The sequence below is a fragment of the Adiantum capillus-veneris genome, chromosome 16 (genome assembly GCF_014529385.1).
Source record: "Adiantum capillus-veneris isolate H3 chromosome 16, ASM1452938v2, whole genome shotgun sequence".
NCBI lineage: Eukaryota > Viridiplantae > Streptophyta > Polypodiopsida > Polypodiales > Pteridaceae > Adiantum > Adiantum capillus-veneris.
The window spans coordinates 124,586,892-124,609,525 of record NC_140946.1 but is presented as its reverse complement, the minus strand read 5'-3'; the positions used below and the strand labels follow the sequence as shown (position 1 = coordinate 124,609,525).

The window sequence follows — 22,634 nt, the reverse complement described above, 5'->3', positions numbered from 1 at the left end:
GTGGAAATGCAAATCTTTCATAGTTCGCTTCTTAGGCTTATCGTTGTAGGTCACAAGTACAAGGCATTCTTTGACCTATTACAAAGGAGGATGCTTTGAATGAATCTTCATGCATTGCTTCCACTACAATCTACCATGTATTAAAAAGATAGAGAAGGGATAGGTTTACTTTAGTCTTTCGAGGATTTGAGTGTGTTGGGCAATTTGTGTGCAATACAATGCTAGAGCTTTTTTAAGGCCAAGAAAGGGTTCTCAACAAGTCCTGTGCCCTCCTCTTTTATGTTCTCAACATTACTCTAATGGATTGATTTTACAACGAAGAGAACTTTCTAAATTCTACTTAGCACCCTTGTGACTATTTATGACATCATTTTCTTTCAATATACTGAGAATGGTTGCTTTCTAATTAGCAGTTGTGACTTACACAAGCATAGGTCATTTAAGAGAAATGTGCCCCCAAAAAAAAAACAGATGCCTAATCCAAAAAAAATTAGCTCATGAGTGGAGACTACGCATCTACAAGCATCCTCACTTTCCTAGCTATAAAAGAGCAAGGCTTTAACCTCACCTCGTCTTCTCCATATCTAAAAAGGCACCCCCTTCAAAAGAACATGTGCCAACAAAACATCGGGCCTGTAGTAAATTTTTGTGCCTTCTTAGTAGACTCGATAAAGTTTACAAGCCCCGGGGGGGGGGGGGGGGGGGGGGGGGGGGGTACAAATTCCCCTTTTCAACCAAAATTAGCTTTTTGGATGACAAAAGTTCACATTCAGATTATCAGGGAATTTTGGAAGGCATTTATAAACACAAGATAGCAATCCATGGGATCCCTTACTTTTCTCTGATTTTCATATCACCTCTTCCCCTTGCTATCTGGTAATAATAAGTAGCCTTGACACGTGTGAGCGAGCCAATGATAGCACATCACCTTTCTCAGATGTTAAAAAACTATTTTTGGATGCATAGATACCACAATAAATTCTCAAAAACACTCGACACGTAATCGTACACATAAACCACCACCTAGCATGCGGATGTCCACACATGTGCACACTTTTCCTTGAAGTGTTCCAAACACTAACACTCTAATTAATCTGTTCCCTCTAAATTTTGAGTGCTCATTTGACAAATTAATTGAAATTCAGTTGGATTGAAACATATTAGCCTCTAGAAATCAAGGCTCCTGTGTCTTGCTTTGTCATTAACTTTCCCTTCAAACCACTGTAGCACAAGCAAAAATAAGTTACAGCTTGCCTTCAAACCCCATGTTTTCGCTAGAATTCTGTTTAAGGCCCATTGTAAATGTAATAGATTGAATGTAAGCAAAGATTTAATGTATGAAGATTGTACATGTTAAAGACGTGGAGTTCCATCAGCTTGGTTTGGAGCTTCCACCTCCTCAAAAGCAGGTGATCGTTGATAGATGAGCGATGCACAACGTATTAAGATAGCAGCAGTCAAACCCCATATTATAAACTTATTGTTTTCTGTTTGATGTTCAAAGAAATGCAATCGGTAAGTATATCCGAACCACTTTCTTTCTTCGTATCGATGACCCTGGTCCTGTGTTGAGTAAACAAGGCAACTTATAAAATGGTTTAAAACTATACCTGCAATATGATATTTTGTGCTTCTTTGAGATGCTATGCCTTCCTTATGCAGACATATGGACTTCCTCATTTCCTAGAGATAGAACAGCTTGCAAACTTAAGAAACCCCAAGGTTTGACTCTAAATAACGAATGACAACAACACTCACATATTATACATACATATATATTACAAATTATAAGAGAAACTAAGACACTCGCAAAAACACAAAAGCAAAAAAGCAAGGCACACAATAAAATGCATAAAGAAGAGAAACTCAATCACCAACGCTCACATATTGTTTTGAGTTTTGACTCCTACAGGGCACTTGATGCTTGATGAGTATGATGCACAAATATACATTTGAAGGTTGTCTTGTAAGCTCTTCATGCATGGCATACCTTCAAAAACATTTCAAGAGGTACATTGAAAACCGCATCCACCTCTCCCGGATTGGGAACTGGCCTAAACTTAGCCCCTTCAGCTATTAATCCTATAACTGGAGTGACTCTTAAGAGTTTCTGCATGTGGAAGCAATTGTAGGTAGGCTGACAAATTTAAACAAGTTTGCAACAAATTGGAAAATCCCGTTACCTTTGAAACAAAAGGCTCTACTGTTTTTACGACTTTAACAAGTGAGGGATCCAGCCCAATCTCTTCCTTAGCTTCTCTAAGAGCAGTTGCTGCATCATTCGCATCCTCTTCATCCCTCTTCCCTCCCGGTAAAGCAACTTCACCTAAAATTGTGAAAGACAATTCAATCTGGTAAGTCAAGACGACACAATTAATTCTTCGAAACGATCAACCAATAAAGTAATTATTTGCACAATGCTAAACATGATCATATGCCATAAAGCGCTCACACAACCCCAAGGTCATATGCCATTAAGCGCTCCCACAACCCCAAGGTCTCTCAGTTCCCTTTGGAGTATCAGGTCATATGTTCAAGACTGGATAGAATAGACCTTCTCTCAGTTCCCTTTGGAGTATCAGGTCTTGAACATATGCCATAAAGCGCTCACACAACCCCAAGGTCTTTCAGTTCCCTTCGGAGTATCAGGTCTTGAGTTCAACAATCCCAAGTGACCTTTGAGGTCACTTAGGATTGTTCCTACGGCGTAAAAATCCCTCCTCTTCTCTTCTCACAGGAAGAGGCTGATTTCTATCACTTGAAAAATCCCTCAGAATGCCCGAACGGTGCTGATTCTGAGCACATCACTGATTACAAAGCATCCCAAAGGCGACAATCTGGAAATTGTAAAATCTGGTTATAACTAGCCACATGACAGACTTAAAAACGGAAGGCGAGGGTAAAAAAGAGAGTAAAAAGTGCCCTGGCGAGCTAAATGGAGAGAGGATGACAGCAGCCTCTGAAAGCAAACTCTGCTAATGTATATCAAGAACCTGAACCACCAAAAGCCACCAGCGGTGAAAAGGACAAATGAACATTTGCAATGGCTAGAACTCGAATGTCAGGCATTGCCAACCAACTGGTAGGATCTGACCACAGAAGGCAATGGACAAACTGAAGGCAGAGAACAATCAATGATGAAGATGAGGGAGAAGAGGCAATTGACATCACCAAGAAACTATAGGTGGATGCCACTGGATGAGCAACAAAGCACTGCACTGGAACTGAAAAGGAGCTACCAGCGAGGATGAAAACCAGTCCACTTGCTGAAGGTGGCTCTTGAAAAGCAGAGCTGGGGAGCGAACTCCAAGAAGACAATGGAGGAGCCTTTGAAGACAACAATCTTGGGAAACCTGATGTAGAAACTTGGTAGAGCGAGTAGAGAGCAAGGCAGCAAGCCAACAACTCCAAACCCAACGACTAATGTGATAATGCATCCGTGACAACATTATTCTTGCCCTTTTTGTACGAAATTTCCATGTGAAAGTCTGCCATTAAGTTGGTCAATCTAGCATGACATATGGCTGAGTATAAAAATACTTCCCAAGGTACGACCATCTGTGGTGCCATTAAGTTGATCAATCGAGCATGACGGACTCTCAAGTATGGCTGAGTATAAAAATACTTCCAAGGTATGACCATCTGTGTAAACTTTAAACTTTGTGCCGTAAGGATAATGACGCCAGATCTTAAAGTGCAGGAATAATAGCATACAAATCTAACTCATGCATAGACCACTTTAATTGTAGGGACGAGAGCTTCTTGCACTCAAAAGCCACTGGCCTTCCATCTTGACTTAGTACCGCACCAACTGCGATACTACTACTAGCATCCATATATAGATCGAACCGTTATTTGGATTTACAACCTCAAGTATTGGGCTTGAAGCTACTGCTTGCTTCAATTGTATACAATTCAATAAAGTTATGATAAAGCCCTGAAAGACCAAGAAAAGATCTCAACGTTGTTACGTTCTGTAGCACTAGCCACGCCAAAATCACTACTACCTTCATGGGTTCATAGTTGCATGAAACGCCATTTCGAACCCAGAAACGCATTTCTGAACAGATCATTTTTGGGGGTCTTTTATTACGTAAAATTGTGTGGCTTTTTAACGTTGCCGATTCCAATTTTTGTTGTGCAGCGACTCACTCTGTATACTCCCTACTGCACACACAACCCCCCACACCACCACCCAAAACCCCCAAACCAAAGCACACACAAGATTTCCAATTCAAGTTGAATGTCAAATTTCAAGAGCCAGAGCTTTGAAAATTGGCAGATTGTGGCGGCTTGCAAGTTGTATCGAACAGTTAAGGGGAATTGTTCATTATTGTAATTTTTCGATACAAGCTATATCTAACATCTCTTTATAAGTCCCAGAGAGGATCTTGCTGGATACAGAGCAGGTTGTGGCACTTTGGACATCAAGTTTGGACACACCAAGATTGAAGAGACCTAGCTACTAGAGTAACCACTGGCCTTGTGGAGCTTAGTTGGTTCTTCCTCCAGGAGTCGGCAGCCCGCTTGGCTGCGGCCCAAGAGGAGGAGAAGCCGCTCAAACGGGGCATTGCTTTCTTACAACAGAGGCAGCGGCATCACCCAGGTAGCTGTTGGATGGAGGAACATATGCAGCAGGCTCAACAAGAGCTGATTACCATCGAGGAGCAGCATCATGAGTTTGCCTTGCATCACAAGGCATCTCAATGGAATCATGTGGAGACAGAGTTACTAGTAAGTTCTTTGAGAAGGTGGGTCCTCTTCATGCGCACCAGTGTCAGCCGGTTGAGGACATCAGATGGGTTTGTTGCTCACTTTTACTGTGAGCTACTTTCAACAGAGCCACAGTCAGAGCGTCGAGATGCATGCAGAGAGTAGGTGTGGGCTCAGATGCTTTGCTTAGTTAATGAGGAAATGCACCAGAGGCCTGAGAGACCCCTACCGCCTGAGGAGCTTCACGAGGCTCTAAGGGCAATTCCCCTTGGTAGCAGCCCAGGGAGGACGGTTTGACGCCGATTTTCTTTTTGGAGTTTTGGGAGGTTCTTGGTGAGACCTATGTAGTGCATACCATCACATTTTGCACAATAGCGAGTTGCCAGATAGCATGAGTGAGGGTTTGATTTATCTCATCCCCAAGCAAGGGGGCTCTCTGGACGAGATTCGGCAATGGCGACCCATCACTATTCTCAACTTAGCCTACAAAATTCTAGCAAAGACTCTCAGTTTGAGAATTCAGCCGATACTTGAGAGCATCATACATGAGACACAGACTGATTTTGTCAAGGAGTGTAGTATCCATGACAACATTTTCACATTTTGAGATCCAACTGCTCTCGCTCATCACCAAGGAGAGGATCTTGTGTTGCTCCATCTGACTTTGAGAAGGCTTACGACAAAGTTGATTGGGACTTCCTTGAGGGCACTATGCACCGGATGGGCTTTTCGGATGCTTGGATTAGAGGGGTGTCAGCTCAGTACAGGCGCGCGCGCACTCGGGTACCGTTGGCAGGAGGACAAGGGGAGCGGTTCATGCTCACATGGTGAGTACGACAGGCTCTAGCCCACACTTTTGGGGACTTGTTGCAGTTCACAGCACTTCCTTAGGAGCTTCAGAGTCTTTAGATGTGGGACATGAGGGGGTACAGAGCATGTGTCACGATATTGTAGAGGCTATATCAACACAGCCTCTTGAGCACGCGGCTCCCCGCTGTATGGGGGCTTTCACTTGACTTGAGGTCCTTATTGCAGTTAGGGCTTGTACAGACAAACATTTCTGCATGTTCTTTCAGGTTCAGAGAGAGGGTCGCCTTCAAAGAGGCACAAGAGGTGGCAGAGTTTTTCTTTGAGCAGATCCCATTTGTGGGAATCAATGGGAGGACTTGTGAGCTAGATCCTGACCCATCAGCTCTTGATACAAGACATTGGCAGTTATGACATGGAAGAGCCACCCTCTGGATCAAGTCCAATGGGACCCGGGGGAGTGGTTCTAGCGGTATCCGTTTACCCCAACCGATCACCCTGTTGGGTCTAAAGGCCCTCTGGCCACCCTTGTATACATTCATTTATTCTTTGGGTGTGAACCACCTCTAGGGTCACTTTTAAAAAGATAACATTGAAAGGTGTGCCGTTTTACACACACGCCAAGACCTGCGTACGATTTCTCTTCTCTCTCTCTCTCTCTCTCTCTCTCTCTCTCTCTCTCTCTCTCTCTCTCTCCTTCGTAACCTGCAAGAATAGCAAGCGCTATCTACTCCTACTGCCAACGCTTCCTTCAAACTGGTATCAGAGCCTTGCTTCACGGACATTTCCGCGTCGGGAAGCAAACAGCAGGCGTTTTCTCTCTTCGATTTCAGCCCACTCTCTCTCTCTCTCTCTCTCTCTCTCTCTCTCTCTCTCTCTCTCTCTCTCTCTCTCTCTCTCTCTCTCTCTCTCTACGATTTTCATCTTTCTCTCTCCTCTCACTACAGCCCACAGCTTCTTGATGAAGCTTTGAGACTAAGGGGGTCTCGTTTCTCGATACAGCAAGGAATAGCAGGCAAAATCAATCACAGAAAAAAGGGGGATTTTACAGGTGGCTGAAATTTCAGTAATTTCACAGCATTTTGATGCTTTACAAGTGGAAATTGCATTTACAGGTTAAGGAAAATTGGGGGTTTTGCTGAAATTGCAAAAATTTAAGAAATTAGACTGTCACGAGGACGTGGCAATTGCCAACTTGAGTTGTCTGTCACAAGACGGGCACCATGTGCTGTAAGGTGCAGCGGAATGAATGTTGTATTTTCTCAAGATTAGTGATCTTTATTGCTCAAGGTTCCTTTTAGTTCTTAGGGAAAGAGAGAGCTTTCCGTCTTTATGGAGAGTGCTATGATCACGAACAAAGTGAGTGGATATTGTGCGTGCAAGTGAATGAGACTAAGAGAAGGAGAGAGAAGAGATACGACACCGAGAGGTTGTAAAACCCTCCTCCGAAGGCCCCACTCTCGTCGGCGAAAGTGGTCTACTTTGATTGCACAAAGGTGTACAATGCGTATGCAATGGACTATGCCGACGACGGTGATGACGATGACGACGACGACTTGGTGGCTGAAATCTGAGATCTTCTAATCGCTGAATCCTGGGACTGTTTCGGTGGCTGAAAATGACTGTTTTGGCTGCGTTTTTATGGCTGAAAATGGGGGAACATCTGCAACCGTCTTGGGGGTGATCTACTGCGATGTCATAGGCTGAAAACTGTGAGAATCCAACTACTGAATTCTGCGTTTTTGCTACTGCTGAGCTGGCGTTTTTGACAAGGCTGAAAAAACGTTGAATCTGCAAGTGATGCTGGCGTTTTTGTCAAAGCTGAAAAACGCTGGCTGGGATGTATCTGCTGAGGTTGGAAAACGCCAGGCAAGAGGACTTGTAGGCGATGGCTTGCTGGGAGGAAACGCCAAAGGGAAGGAGTGGATGGCAAGGGTCTACTGCTGAGGGGGGGTATTGTTGAGAAGTTGCCTGTTGAGCGGGAAGCTCCTGCTGCCTCTTCTGCCAGAAAGTGCTAACTTGGGTTTGCTTATATATTAACTTAGCAAAATTGCCCTACCTACTTTTGTTGGAAAGTCACTTAAAAATAAGTGAAAATACCAATAAACAGGAAAATAGGCTAAATGCACTGGAAAATTCCACTAACTGATGCTAATGGATTCTGATGGGAATTTCGATGATCATGTTGTGTGCAACCGGAGGATATGCATCTATGCTAAGTGACTGGGCATGCACGGTCTATGAATAGACTCACAAAAGTGCCATATCACTGCTAATCTAGACTTGACTGAACTGACTGGACCCTGATCATGTTGTAGCTTGTCCACGGACACATAGGGTTGGATGTGTCACGTGACACGTGCCAATAGAAAAGAACATACTGAACAGACTTTTAGCACTTCAATAAAAACAGAACTGAAATAGAGAGAGACGACACACGACATGGAGTGGCAGAATTCCACCCCAGAGAGTATTGGCCCCAAACCTTGGCACCCCTTTCGGTATTTCTTTATATTACATCAACACAGTACAAGCCGGTACTCCAGACTCTGCACCTTCGCCACAAAGCATGCCAGAGAATGAGCCCTAGCCTCATATTTAAAGGCCCTTGGCCTGAAAAGCAGTTACAGTAAAAAGCCTTTAAAACTCAAAAGCTTCTGGTCCAAAAAGCAATGCCAAAAGCTGTCAGCGTAATTTACGGAAATCCGTACAGCCTGCCACGTAATCGACCAACGTAAAACGCAGAAATCTGTACAGCCTGGCACGTCATCATGTCAACGCAATTTTCCAAAATCTGCCACGTCATCAGTTTTTCCTGTGTGAAGATCCTGCTTTATTTTAATCCTTTATGTCACTTGGGGCCCCATCGAACGAGGTCCCCATAAGTTGGTAAGACTTCTTCTTCTGTTACTTGTTCTTCTTAGGGTTTAGGCCTCTCGGCCGGCATATGTAAGTTGGCTCCATTCTTTAGGGTTTTGCCACCTCAGCAGTTTGTTACATCTCCCCTTCTTGAAAGAGAGTAATCGTCCGCGATCACAACATATCTGCAAAACAACTCAAGTTAGCTCAAAAATTTCCGAGGGACACTCAATTTGCTCTTTTTTGTTAAGGAGTTAGCTTCTCCTTTCTGCTCTTTTGATCAAGGAGTTAGCTTCTCCTTTCGGCTGTTTTGATCAAGGAGTTAGCTTTTCCTTTCTGCTCTTTTGATCAAGGAGTTAGCTTCTCCTTTCGGCCGTTTTGATCAAGGAGTTAGCTTCTCCTTTCTGCTCTTTTGATCAATGAGTTAGCTTCTCCTTTCGTCTAGATCGGAACTCTTGATATTCCGGCATAGTAAAATTAGCCATCACACCCATACCGTACTGATCTTCACGGGTGTCTTGATGCACTAAAAAATTACATACCCAATCTCATCCAATTAGGAATATTCAGTAATTGGCACATCACAATGCAACACAAATGCTTACATATGCATGTTACAAGACACGACAAACAACGCCGATGAGCACTCCCAAGACAAACGGTCTGCGGTATGAAGCTACTCAATGACTACCTCGTCACTCCCCCCGCAAATAACCTAAAAAGGTTCGGGCCATGAGCTTAGAGGACTTTACAACCAAACGCTCCCCAGTCTGTGTCGCTTGGAGGTTCAAGCATACAACCAAACGCTCCCCAGGCATCGGCCTACGTCGTTCGGAGGTTTTCTAGCATACAACGAAACGCTCCCCACGCATCGGCTTGCGTCGTTCTGAGGTTCAAACAATACCAAAACACTATTTCTCACTTCTTTACCCGGGAGGAAAATAATCAATCAATGAAACCAGTATTAAAACCAGAGTCAAACATTTCAAATCGGCACCAAAACATGTTCAAAATAGATACCATCCATTTCAAACAAATTCCAAACACGATCACCAAACAAGATCATACAGAACTCAAACTTAAAAAGTAATCTCGACATCAGTCGAGCTCGAAAAGTAGACTGAGTTTCCATCCTGAAACCTGTAACAACGCAAATAACCATCCAGGTCCGGTCCATGAGTTGTTCAACGACTCCCTCATCACTCCTCCCGCAAATAGCTCTGTCTACCTTGGCGATGGTAGCCAAGGTCATCTGATCGTGAAGAGACATCTACTGGGAGATGTCGAGAAACTTAAAGTTATAATATTCTAGGGTTTCCATGGCAAGCATTTCAGGATACCCCACTCTGCCAGAAGTTGCTCTCCAAAGGAAGATATCAGAAACCATATAACTTCGAACAAAAATTTTCTTGAAAGCTTGCCAAGTCCTTGGAATGTGCAGCTTGGTAGTTGTAGACATCAACATCTACATGGCACTGTCTCTGAGAAAAACAGCAGCTCGAAACAAATCTTGGATCCTTCTTTTGCAAGTGATCTTAATGGCTTATGCCCTGTAAGACATGAGCGGTGAAGACGGGAGCGCGCCCGATGCGCGATGAAGTAAGGGTGGGAGTGGCTACTAAGTCCGGGTTGGAAGGCGAAGATACCCAAATAAAATTCCAATAGCTCTGTCTACTCTTTTGTAGGACCGGTATGCTTTCAGAAAAGCATATTAAATCCAGGTTGGAGGGCAAAGATACCCAAATAAAATTCCAATAGCTCTGTCTGCTCTTTTGTAGGACCGGTATGCTTTCAGAAAGCACACGCCTTATACTCTGATACTACTGTCACAAGACGGACACCACATGCCAATAGAAAAGAACAGACTCCACAGACTTTTAGCACTTCAATAACAACTGAACTGAAATAGAGAGAGACAACACGCAACATGGAGTGGCGGAATTCTACCCCAGAGAGTATTGGCCCCAAACCTTGACACCCCTTTCGGTATTTCTTTATATTGCATCAACCCAGTACAAGCCGATTCTCCAGACTCTGCACCTCTCCAGGAAGCATGCCAGAGAATGAGCCCTTACCTCATATTTAAAGGCCCTTGGCCTGAGAGCAGTTACAGTGAAAAGCCTTCAAAACTCAAAAGCTTCCGGTCCAAAAAGCGATGCCAAAAGCTACCAGCGTAATTTACGAAAATCCGTACAGCCTACCACATCATCCGCCAACGCAAAACGCAGAATCCGTACAGCCTGCCACGTCATCATGTCAATGCAATTTTCGGAAATCTGCCACGTCATCAATTTTTGCGTGTGTGCGGGTCTTGCTTTATTTTACTCCTTTATTTCACTTGGGGCCCCATCGACGGGGTCCCCATAAGTTGGTAGGACTTCTTCTTCTGTTACTTGTTCTTCTTAGGGTTTAGGCCCCTAGGCCGACATCTGCAAGTTGGCTCCCTTCTTCAGGGCTTTGACACGTCAGCAGTTTGTTCAGACAGATCACACTTGACCAAGAGTTGTACAACATCTAATTCAAGGATTTCAACTCACTCAATAAGTTGACCCGACGCATGCGGGAGCTCTGGGACGACCTTGTCTCTATCGGAGGCGACATCACCTCGACACGCATGGCTAGCATCTTACTATTTGTAGCCTCTCACAAGACGACGGCGACCGCTTTTGTCGCGACAACAGACCATGCTCTTGCTACATTCCAGTCAGGTACTTGGGTTGTTGACAGTGGAGCCACCACTCACACGACTCCCCAACAGTCTTGGTTTAGCTCTCTCAGGGAGACTCATGGACAGACTGTCACTATGGGTGACAACCATGAGATTCCAGCGTCTGGCACAGGCCAGATTTTCCTTTTTCGTTCTACCTCAGACCCGAAGTTCAGTTAGGTGGAGGCGCTTTACATTCTGGACATGGCCTTCAACCTCCTCTCTGTGTCGAGTTTGGACTCTCACGGAGCTGACATACACATTGGGAGTGGCACAGTGACCATTTCTGATTCTACGACAGGTACTGTTCTTGGCACTTGCACGCGGTGAGCGTAATGGTTCCCTATACCGCCTCACTGCTCTTCTGTCTTGGACCACGGAGTCTTCTTCTCTATGGCATGCACGATTTGGACATCTACGCTATCAGCAGTTTTCAACAGGCTGTTAGGACCTCCATGGTGGAGGGTTTACCAGTGATACGCTCCTCATCACGCATATGCGAGGCTTGCTAGATGGGCAAGCAACACAAGGTTGCCTTTCCAAAGCAGGCATTCAATAGAGCTTCAGCACCACTCGCACTTGTTCACATTGATCTATGTGGCCCGATGAGCACTCCTTCATTTTCTCGCTCACAGCTTTTGCTTGTGTTTGTGGATGATTTCAACGGGTACACTTGGGCTTCATTCTTAAAGCTCAAGTCGGAGGCTTTCAGTTTCATTCAGAATTGGAAGACGATGGTCGAAAAGGAGGAGGACTTGCACGTCAAATATATTCACTCAGACACGGGGTAAGTTCACCTCGAAGGACTTTGTACAGTGGTGCAAATCAGAAGGCATCCAGCACTAGCTGAATACTCCCTACACTCCTTCGCAGAACGGAGTTGTTGAACAAAAGAACCCGACTATCATGAGGGAGCCTTTGTCACGAGGACGTGGCAACTGCTAACCCTAGTTGTTGGTTTCTTTCACAAGAACCGGATTCTAAACAAGAACCGGATTCGCTAATTGCTAATCCCCCACAGGTACGCACAATTCCATTGGGAAGGATTGCGAAAACTAAGCGTTTTCTCGCGTGAAAACTCGTCCGTTCTACAGCTCACCGTAAAGCTTCGAGAACGCGGGGAAAAGCGTCCTAGGCGTGTACTTTTGACTTACAGGGACTTTGCGTCGTTATGCTGGTGAAATTGGGTCAAAAACCTGCAATTACAACCATGGACAGGTCCGGACAGCTTGAAGGAATTAGGTGAAAGTGATCGGATCGTTATTCTTTGCACTAAGAATAAAGACATACCAAAAGGGGCGCCAGTCTTTGGGGCCAACAGGTGTCAGCGTCTGCTTGGTAGCTCTCTAGCTTCCAAGCCGTGTGTGTTTGAAGTGTCAATTCGCGTTACAAGTTTTTATTTGCAAAGTTTCTCTGTGTCCTAAAGTCTAAAGTAAGGTTTTGGGTGAAAGCCAAAGTCTACCGCCCTATCGGCTGGTTCCAGCCTTCCTCAGTGAAGGAAGCACTCCAACATGATTGCTGGAAGCGTGCCATGGAAACAGAGCTGGACGCTATCGAGCATAATAAAACCTGGACTTTGGTTCCCAGGCCCAACAAGCGGAAGGTGGTTTCTACGAAATGGATTTTCAAGACAAAGTACAAGGCCAAAGGTTCCCTCGACAAACACAAGGCGAGACTTGTTGCTCGGAGCTTCACACAGCGACCAGGCGTGGACTTTGAGGAGACCTTTGCTCCCACCGCACGCATGACTATCATACACACAGTGTTTACTCTTGCAGCCAACTTTGGTTGGCCTATCTTCCAAATGGATGTCAAAAGTGCTTTTCTGAACGGAGATTTGGATAAAGAAGTTTATGTGGAGCGTGCCATGCAAACAGAGCTGGACGCTATCGAGCATAATAAAACCTGGACTTTGGTTCCCAGGCCCAACAAGCGGAAGGTGGTTTCTACGAAATGGATTTTCAAGACAAAGTACAAGGCCAAAGGTTCCCTCGACAAACACAAGGCGAGACTTGTTGCTCGGGGCTTCACACAGCGACCAGGCGTGGACTTTGAGGAGACCTTTGCTCCCACCGCACGCATGACTATCATACACACAGTGTTTACTCTTGCAGCCAACTTTGGTTGGCCTATCTTCCAAATGGATGTCAAAAGTGCTTTTCTGAACGGAGATTTGGATAAAGAAGTTTATGTGGAGCAACTTCCTGGGTTCCGTATATCAAGCAAGGAGCATTGGGTCTTTCAGTTGTGGAAAGCATTGTATAGACTGAAGCATGATGGACAATAGGGGTACCTCACACTTTACCAGTTTCTCGTGAAGCTGGGGTTACGGCGTATCTCATCAGATTCCAAATGTTATGTTGTCTCTAATGACTCTTTGGTTGCAATAGTGATTGTCTATGTGGATGATCTCATTTTCACAGGCTCATGGACCAACAAGATCAAGTCGATCATGAAAGCTATGGAGACATGTTTCGAGACGACTGATCTTTTGCTTCTTCATTTTAGGTATTTATTTTACTTCTTTGACATAAGTTTGGGTTGGGCCGTTCATGTCCATTCATGTGAAGGGTACTTAAGACCCCCAAGTAGTATATAAACAAACTCTGCCCCATTGTAATGATAACCTAATTCATTGCGGTTCAAGTAATCTCTCTCTTTCTCTCGCTCGAGTATTCTGTCTCCATCTCTAGACCATAGTCACCACCCAAAACAGAAACAGCAGAAATGGACACGGGAAAATCCATGTTCCAGAGTTTCGCCCGAGGCAGAATCGGTTAAGAAACATCACTTTTTTTCAAGGTTGTTTCCAGACGTACGTACAGATCCATACGGTACCGTACGTCCATACAATATGGTTCCATACTGTATGGATCCGTACTATACGTTTTTTTTAAACATATATCAAAAAAACAGCACAAGCTTATCCAATGCTCGTTTTTCCCCTTACTCTAGGCTATTTGGGCGCCTTATTATAGAGATCTTTCTTTGCAACAGATATAAGAAGTCACCTGCAGAGCCTTGCATAAGGAGAGTATGGACCGTATTGTATGTTTTTGGCTTGAGAAAAAAAAAACATACAAACTTTACGTACCTAACAACTCAATCCATTGGGTACTACGTACACGACGGACCAAATACGTACCGTACCTTACGTACCTTTTCACCTTGCTTTTTTTTTTCAATTTGTAAACAATGTATTTCATAAAACAAGTAGCTTAGTAGGGGCCATAGATGTATTCAGAATTGAAAAATAAAAAGTTATATCCAAAAGTTTCAAACTTAATGCTCAAACTCATAAATGGTAATATACCTTCATAAATGGTAAACCTATAAGTTACAAGTTTACAACTTATACAAAAACCTTGCATGCACACAGGTTCGCTCCCAAATTCGCCCACGCATTTCTATTCGCAAAAAGCAGCCCTTACGATTTTGCCCCAAATTGTGTTGGGTTTTTAATTCTTGCAAGACTAGGCTTCTACTAGCTCCTATCTTCGTCTATCTTATTCTCTACTTCACAAATAAGCTCTCGAAGTTTCCATGGCTATGTTTTCTTCATTTACTTGCTCTAATTAGCCCCATTTCATGCTCCTTTGATGCCTAAAGCTCCTTACATTAATAGTACAAGACTAGCTCACTAGTCACTAGCTACTAGTCACATTTTAAGCTTCATTAATTCTCTGTTTTCATATCAGAGAATTAAAAGTGGAAAACAGACCCTTAAATCTAATTTTTATGCTCTATTAAGCACTCTTAAGGCTTGGGAAACACTCTACGACACTTGCCGACAAAGACTACATCAATCGGGAGCATCTACATCACTAGTTCGAGGCCGATTCTACTTCAACAAAGGGAGACATTTCAAATCAGTAAAAACAGCAAGCAATAGGCTGATTTCTCATCATTCAATGCTCTTCAACAAAGGGGGAAAAGGACGCTTCAACTCTACTTTGAAGTGGCAATACATTGCCACACTTGGTAACCAAAAAACAAGCATTTTGTAACTCTATATGCTACATTTTACTTGCTTCATTTGTATGCTATTGTAACGGGCCAAGACACCATCAAGAGAATCTCTTGATAGGACCGCTCTTGCCATTGCATATTCACCTACCATCATACACTATGGTAATGATAATCTATCTATCTTTAATGGGGTAGGATTCCACACTTGGCAAGTTAAGGTAAAGGGATATCTAATGAAGAAAGGGTTATGGAGCATAATCACATCTAATATTGATGAAGAGAACCCACCTTCACGTGCACAACAACGTGAACTTCAAATTTAGGGTGGATACATACATGTAGCATTCATGTTGTGGACACAAAATGAGGAGAGATGAGAGAGAAATAAAATGCCTATGTAAGAGGAGAACTTACACCATTGAAATGAACAAAATAACTAGTGCATAAGCAAAGCTTGTAAACTACAAGTGATGTCTAGAGCTTGTGGAGGGTGCCTTCTTATGTAGGCTCTCAGAGATGTTCTAGAGTGTTCTAGGGCTAGTTCCCACATGGCTAAGAGATGGAATGAAGGCATGTGTTTAATCCTTACAAACTCCCCCTTAAACTCATGCTTGGAACTCCTAAGGTTGCACAAAGGTATGTAGAAGGTTCATACATTTTGGATACATCATTTTTGGGTCTAATGTGGTACATAATGGTTCTCATATGGATACAACATTATGCCCTACATTGATACAACATAAAACGGTGCTCAAAGCATAGTTACCCGGAACGCGGAACGGGGGGACAGCTAGGGATCCGGAACGGGAACGTCGCGGAACGGGAGGTATAAAAAACACCCAAATAGTGCAATTTTTAGCTCCTTGTGTTTAAATACAAGGAGTATTAGAGTGCTTTGACTCTAATACTCACAAAAAACTCGTTTTGAAGACCATTCAACCTTGCTATGACTAGATGATGAGAGAGAGAGAAAGAGAGAGAGAGAGAGAGAGAGAGAGAGAGAGAGATGGAGAGGGAGAGATTTGAGAGAGTGGGAGGGAGAGGAAGAGAGCTTGAAGGCTTGAAGCCTTGAGCCTTGAGAGAGTGAGTCTTGAGAGGGAGAGATCTTGAGAGTGAGAGGGAGAGAGCTTGAGCCTTGAGGATTAGCTTGTGAAGAGAAAGGGGGAGGGGGGTGCATTTTATGAGTCCTTGAGGCCTTGCACACTTTCAAAAGAAGCCCAAACATTTACTTCAATTTTTTCAATTTTTGCCAAATTTGTTTGTAGCCGTTGGCCGTTCCAGGGGCATTCCGGAACGGTCCGGGGGCGTTTCGGAACGTTCCGGAACGGTCGTTCCGGTTTGCATTGGCCACCCGGAACGTCAGACATTTCGGGACGTTCTGGAACGTTCGGGAAGGGAACTGCCCCCCGTAACGCCGGAACGGGGCGTTCCCCGGTAACTATGGCTCAAAGAGATACAAAGCATCATCACCCTTAGGATACAACTTAAGGAGTGGGTAACTAAACATAATGGGCTGAAAATGAACATTTAGTAAATATCATCATACTCATAATTGGATTTGGATTTTGAGCCATATTTGGCGTTACCCTCCACATGCCTTTTAAAAACTAGAGGAAGGAGAAGAGATGGTTGAATGGATGAAGTTGATGCTCTCAGCATCCTCGTTGTCGTCATCATCATCACTATGCATATAGTGAACCTTGTTGGAAGACCTTTTACCTCGTTGAATGTCGGAGGTAGTGTCGGTGTTGAGCCCATTGTGGTTACAAAATTGAGGTGCATGCCCCACTTTACCACACTTCTTGATTTTGTAGCAATTGAAATACATATGATTTGTCTTTCCACAATGCTTACATGCTTTGAAGTTCTTTTTAGAAGAAGATGAAACATACAAAGCTTGTGAGGTGTTCTCTTCTTTATGTGTGTGTTTCTTCTCTTGTTCTTGTAAAGAGTTGACAATGCTCTCAAGTGAAGGAATTGGTTCCTTCTCTTTTAAGACCGTCACGATATTATTATATTGCAATGGAAGAGACTTAAGTAATACAGCAATTTTGTTTTATGTTGCATTCTATGTAACTTAGTTGCGTGCAAATGCTTTTTAGTCTATTAACTAAGCTAGATAAGCTTTCACCCTCTTGCATAACTAAGCTATAGAGTTGCATTTTAAGAGAAATCTTAAGAGTGTTTTGATTTTGCCCCAAAATTCCTCTCAAGTATCTCCCATGCATGCTTAGCGGTAGTGGATTGGTCTAAATAGTGAACTATCTCATCCGCTACACTTGTGAGAAGAATGCCCAATGCTTTTTCATCCTTAATTTGAAATTCACTTTATTGTGCACGTGAAGGTGGGTTCTCTTCATCAATATTAGATGTGATTATGCTCCATAACCCTTTCTTCATTAGATATCCCTTTACCTTAACTTGCCAAGTGTGGAATCCTACCCCATTAAAGATAGATAGATTATCATTACCCATAGTGTATGATGGTAGGTGAATATGCAATGGCAAGAGCGGTCCTATCAAGAGACTCTCTTGATGGTGTCTTGGCCCGTTACAATAGCATACAAATGAAGCAGGTAAAATGTAGCATATAGAGTTACAAAATGCTTGTTTTTGGGTTACCAAGTGCGGCAATGTATTGCCACTTCAAAGTAGAGTTGAAGCGTCCTTTTCCGCCTTTGTTGAAGAGTGTGGAATGATGAGAAATCAGCCTATTGCTTGCTGTTTTTGCTGATTTCAAATGTCCCCCTTTGTTGAAGTAGAATCGGCCTCGAACTAGTGATGTAGATGCTCCCGATTGATGTAGTCTTTGTTGGCAAGTGTCGTAGAGTGTTGCCCAAGCCTTAAGAGTGCTTAATAGAGCATAAAAATTAGATTTAAGGGCCTGTTTTCCACTTTTAATTCTCTGATATGAAAACAGAGAATTAATGAAGCTTAAAACTCATGAAAATGTGACTAGTAGCTAGTGACTAGTTAGCTAGTCTTGTACTATAATGTACGGAGCTTTAGGCATCAAAGGAGCATGAAATGGGGCTGATTAGAGTAAGTAAATGGACTGTTTTTGAAGAAAGCATAGCCATGGAAACTTCAAGAGCTTATTTGTGAAGTAGAGAATAAGATAGACGAAGATAGGAGCTAGTAGAAGCCTAGTCTTGCAAGAATGAAGCAAGTGAGAGTAAGGAGCATTGAGATCAAGATTGGGATTGATGGAGAGTTGAAGCTTTCCATAAAAGCTTGATGGGAAGAAGGAGATTCCTAGAGGAGAGAGAAAGTAGGTGGTTGAATGAGCAAGAATCAAGTGAAGAGCACTTTCCACATTTCAAGGCCACTTGTTTACTTGCATGCCCACTTGTGAGGCTTGACTTTCTCCTCTTTTAGCTCTTCCAAAAACGTTTTAGAGAGAGTGTAAGAAGACCACCTAAAAGTGAATGCTAGTGTAAGCTAGTGAGCCCATGGGGGTCTTTAATGCTCTGATACCAGTTGTTGGGTTTTTGGATACACACATGTAGCATTCATGTTGTAGACACAAAATGAGGAGAGATGAGAGAGAAATAAAATGCCTATGCAAGAGGAGAACTTACATCATTGAAATGAACAAAATAACTAGTGCATAAGCAAAGCTTGTAAACTACAAGTGATGTTTAGAGCTTGTGGAGGGTGCCTTCTTATGTAGGCTCTCATGAGATGTTCTAGAGTGTTCTAGGGCTAGTTCCCACATGGCTAAGAGATGGAGTGAAGGCATGTGTTTAATCCTTACAAATTGAACCTTTAAAAAAAGTTGCAATGGCCGGTCCGAAACGGGAGAGAAACTTCGTTTCCGTCCCCCCCTTCCCTCCCCCCCCCCCGAAATGCCATTTTGTCTGACTATGCTCTACACTTCTGCATTGTCAACTTTGACATGAGCCAAGGTAAGGTCGGACAAATATCTTTGTCAAATACCACGACCAAAAATAAAACCCTGATCTTAAAAATTAAAAATGGATGTGAAGTGTCATCCCATTCTGAGCCTGGACATGGATCATGATCCACATCCATGAGCACAACTTATAGAGCGTACACCTACACTCATATTGAATTTTAACAACTTTGACTACACAATTCTTCCAAAATAGCTCCGCAAAAAATGCAAAGTGACTAGTCAGACTTGGAAACTTGGTTTTGAAAGAAAAAATCACTTTCGAATCCATTAGACCTTTGAGTATGCGCGTTATATATATATGGAAAGAAGTTGGTGTAATAACTTTTGAATTGGTGTGTGCTCAATGGATCATGATCCATAAGGGTAATAAGTTATTGATGCAATCCTAAAAAAGAAATCATCAAAGACTTAAGCAAAGGGTAACAAAGGTCGCATGGAAGTCGCACAAGGATTCTATACATAGCCCTTGGCAACACGCCTAGCCTTGTACTTCTCCATTTTATTGCCTCCCTTGTATTTATTCTTATGGATCCATCAGACACCAATCACCTTCGACTTCTTAGGCCTGCAAACCATCAACTAAGTGAAATCCACTCTGACACATCTAGCCTCACTTGTATTGCATGCCCTACAGCTCAAATTTTGGAGCCTTATTCCTAAATAAGGACTCATTATAAGCAAACATGTTCTCCTCAATGATCTCCAATTTCTACTTGAGGAAAGTTAGCACAAGATTGATGGCGATTGGATCATGGTGGGTCTAATGCTTGCAATCCTGACAAGAATGTCATAGAATATAACCAACTCGAACTATCTCCTCCCATTTAAATGCCTACGGCATGAGTAAAAGAGCTAACATAATCATTTGCAACACCGTCATTATCATCAAAGCTGTCACAATCAGACCAACCTTCGTACATTAGCTGGAAATAATCTGAGGGCTGATGCCCACGGTCGATAAGTGTGAAGATGCAAGTTGTCACAATCAGATGGACCTTTGTACATAAGCTGGAAATAATTTTGAGGGCTGAACACACCTTTGAGCTATTTGAGAGAACATGCCACCTCAAGAAGCATTCAAAAAGCGAGACATAGTGTTGGTGGCAACAACCAAAACACCAGAGAAATATCTAAGTTAAATGCTTGGTTTAAACTTCACCCATGCATGTGCAAGCGCACTTACATCCAAGATTTTGTACCTACATACAGATGGATGTGGGTATCTTTGCATTGATGAAGTATGTGCGGGTACAACTTTATCTTGGAATCTTTGGATTCAATGTGCATTAACTTACACTATGTGCTCTCAAGCAGAAAATGTACCAGAATGTGAAGAAAGAGCTTGGGCTCGTTTGGTAAGAATGACTCGTATTTCTCCATCGTCACTCTGGAAAAGGCCAACAAGGACGGCAGCATAACCTCTGGCAAACGCGAGTCGGAAATTGCTCTTGGAGACTGCAACAGACTGAGGCAAGCCGATGTTCGATGCCGAATCAACTGACCCATCATCTGAGTTCGATGAGTTGCTACAGAAAGGGCGACTCTGCTCTGCACGCTTCCACAGCTCAAGAGTCCTCCAACCATCGAGAGCGTCGAAGGACGCGCTGGTGCTGGACCTGCCTATAGGTGATGCTCGAGCTCTGCTTGAAGGGCCTTTGAGCATGTTGTTGAGGGCGATAGGCGCACATGCGTACCGAATTCTTCTCCGGAGAAAGCGCGACGCCAGTGCCAACAACACGCCTACGCAGAATATCGCCAGCAACATGGGAAAATGCACTCGAAAAGTCTCGAATCGATTGCTAATTTGCTGTCGTAAAAATTGGTTTTTTGAGTGCCAAGGTTCTGTCCAACGGAAATGTTTTGTTTATATTTTTGGCACTGCCGTTAAGGCATGGGCTTTGGCCAATGAAAAATTGGCGTGTGAGGGTGTGTGGCTTGCATGCAAGGAACTAACTAATTCTAGGATCAACGTGGTAGAATTTGGGTGTGTAAAGTATAATCGACCAGCAACGGTGACTTCTCGCGTTCTACAGCTCTTCTCCTCCGTCAGACCGTCTTGTCACCAAGCTCCTCAGTCTTGCGCAGGATTTTATTTTTTATTGTGCCACTATGAGCAGTGCCCTCGTCTACTTTAGACGACCTTGTTTTATTAAAGAGAGAACTAATAGTTCATGCATGTCGCAACCACATATGAGCTTCAGAGTCGGGGACTCTCTCTCTCTCTCTCTCTCTCTCTCTCTCTCTCTCTCTCTCTCTCTCTCTCTCTCTCACACACACACACACACACACACACGCACACACATCATACTATTCCCTCGTATTAATGGCAATCCACCTCTCTCTCGCTCTCTTGTGACGCCTTCAAGGCTTCACAGGAAATGTGTCATGTGGCCACTCTATCTCTCCCCAAGCAGCCTTTGCAAGGAGCGATTGTTTCGAGGGTCGTTGAACGAAGGTGTCGTAGAGAGAATGAAGGAGGGGGAGAGAGAATTTCGATGGAGATGGGGCTTGTTGTGAGCAAAAGGCCAAGATGATGCAAGGGTAGTGATGTAGGTGATAGACCAAGGGCGAAGAGAGTGGAGTGCCTGGAAAGCCCACAGCGAATGGAGGGGGCGAAGGACACATTCATTCATTTTTTGAGCTTGGGGGGTCGTGATCGGATCACACAAATTTGGCTGGCAAAAAGGTCTAGGTAAGTTGACTAACTGTGTGTATCCTGTGTGGCAAACTCGAATCTCCCTCCTTTGTATATGTGGGACTTTTGCTAATGAATCAAATCCGGGAAGATTTGATGTAATAACATGACGTCAATCTAGTATTCCTATCTGAGAATCGTAAAAATTTAGAATTTAAAAGGAATCTTTAGGATGCTCCTTTGAAGCAGACCCGCTTCAAAACTTCTCTCTCTCTCTCTCTCTCTCTCTCTCTCTCTCTCTCTCTGTATATTTATGTATATGTATGTATATTTATAGTGCAGTTGTATTTTATTGAGTACATACCTTTTTCATTTAAATTCTAATTTGAGTGATCTATAGCTTCAATCAAAGAGTACAATGGTTTCTACGCATTGATGTAAAAACAAAAAGAAATTGAGCAATGGAAGGTTTTATTGCAACAGCATTTTCGAAGTGAACATGTTCAAGGAAGTTGACTCTCAGCTTTTCTTTTGCATACAATGTCTGCACTCTCAAGGGTTTTTCTTCTTCAACACCATTGTAACAAATGATTTAAAATCTCCAAAGAATGGAGATAGCAGCATGACCACTTCAATAACATTGAAAACCATGATTATGGCATAATTGGTATCGTTACAAGAAACTGTAAACAAGAAAGGTGAAGCCTTACGAGCATTTTAAGAGGGTTCTTTAAGGGAGAACTTTAGATTATGCCAGGCTGATTTCATTGGAGTAGGGGATTGGAGGAAGCTTTATGAGGAGGGAGCTTTTGAGGAAGCTTTTCTTTAAAAAAAGAACAATTGATCATTTCTTCGAAAAAGCTTTCTCTATGCCCGTTTCAATGGATTAAGTCAAATAGACGAAAAAGCTCTCTTTCTACTCTACACAACACCTACTCAGGACAACCATAGTGCTTAATTGAGCTTACACAGTAGCCAAAAATACATGTAGCTCTCTAAAAACAAAAAACAGACAAGTGAGTACA

The 22,634-nt window shown here is 43.2% G+C and overlaps 1 protein-coding gene across 3 annotated transcripts; it reads right to left on the bottom strand.

Moving 5' to 3' along the window:
* Positions 1 to 967: 967 nt before the first annotated feature.
* Positions 968 to 20,791, bottom strand: LOC147439813 (nudix hydrolase 11-like). 3 transcript variants are annotated; one of them, XM_086484404.1, is made up of 6 exons: positions 20,298 to 20,791; positions 2,184 to 2,326; positions 1,991 to 2,110; positions 1,478 to 1,563; positions 1,351 to 1,395; positions 968 to 1,221 (listed from the first exon to the last, which is right to left on the bottom strand). In XM_086484404.1, the coding sequence occupies exons 1-6, from the start codon at positions 20,737 to 20,739 to the stop codon at positions 1,161 to 1,163; spliced, it is 897 nt and encodes a 298-aa protein (XP_086340530.1). In that variant the 5' UTR covers positions 20,740 to 20,791; the 3' UTR covers positions 968 to 1,160. The 3 variants fall into 3 exon arrangements, with proteins under 3 accessions (XP_086340530.1, XP_086340529.1, XP_086340528.1); XM_086484403.1 differs by having other exon boundaries at positions 1,161 to 1,221; positions 1,351 to 1,563; positions 20,298 to 20,783; XM_086484402.1 differs by having other exon boundaries at positions 1,161 to 1,563; positions 20,298 to 20,783.
* Positions 20,792 to 22,634: the final 1,843 nt, after the last annotated feature.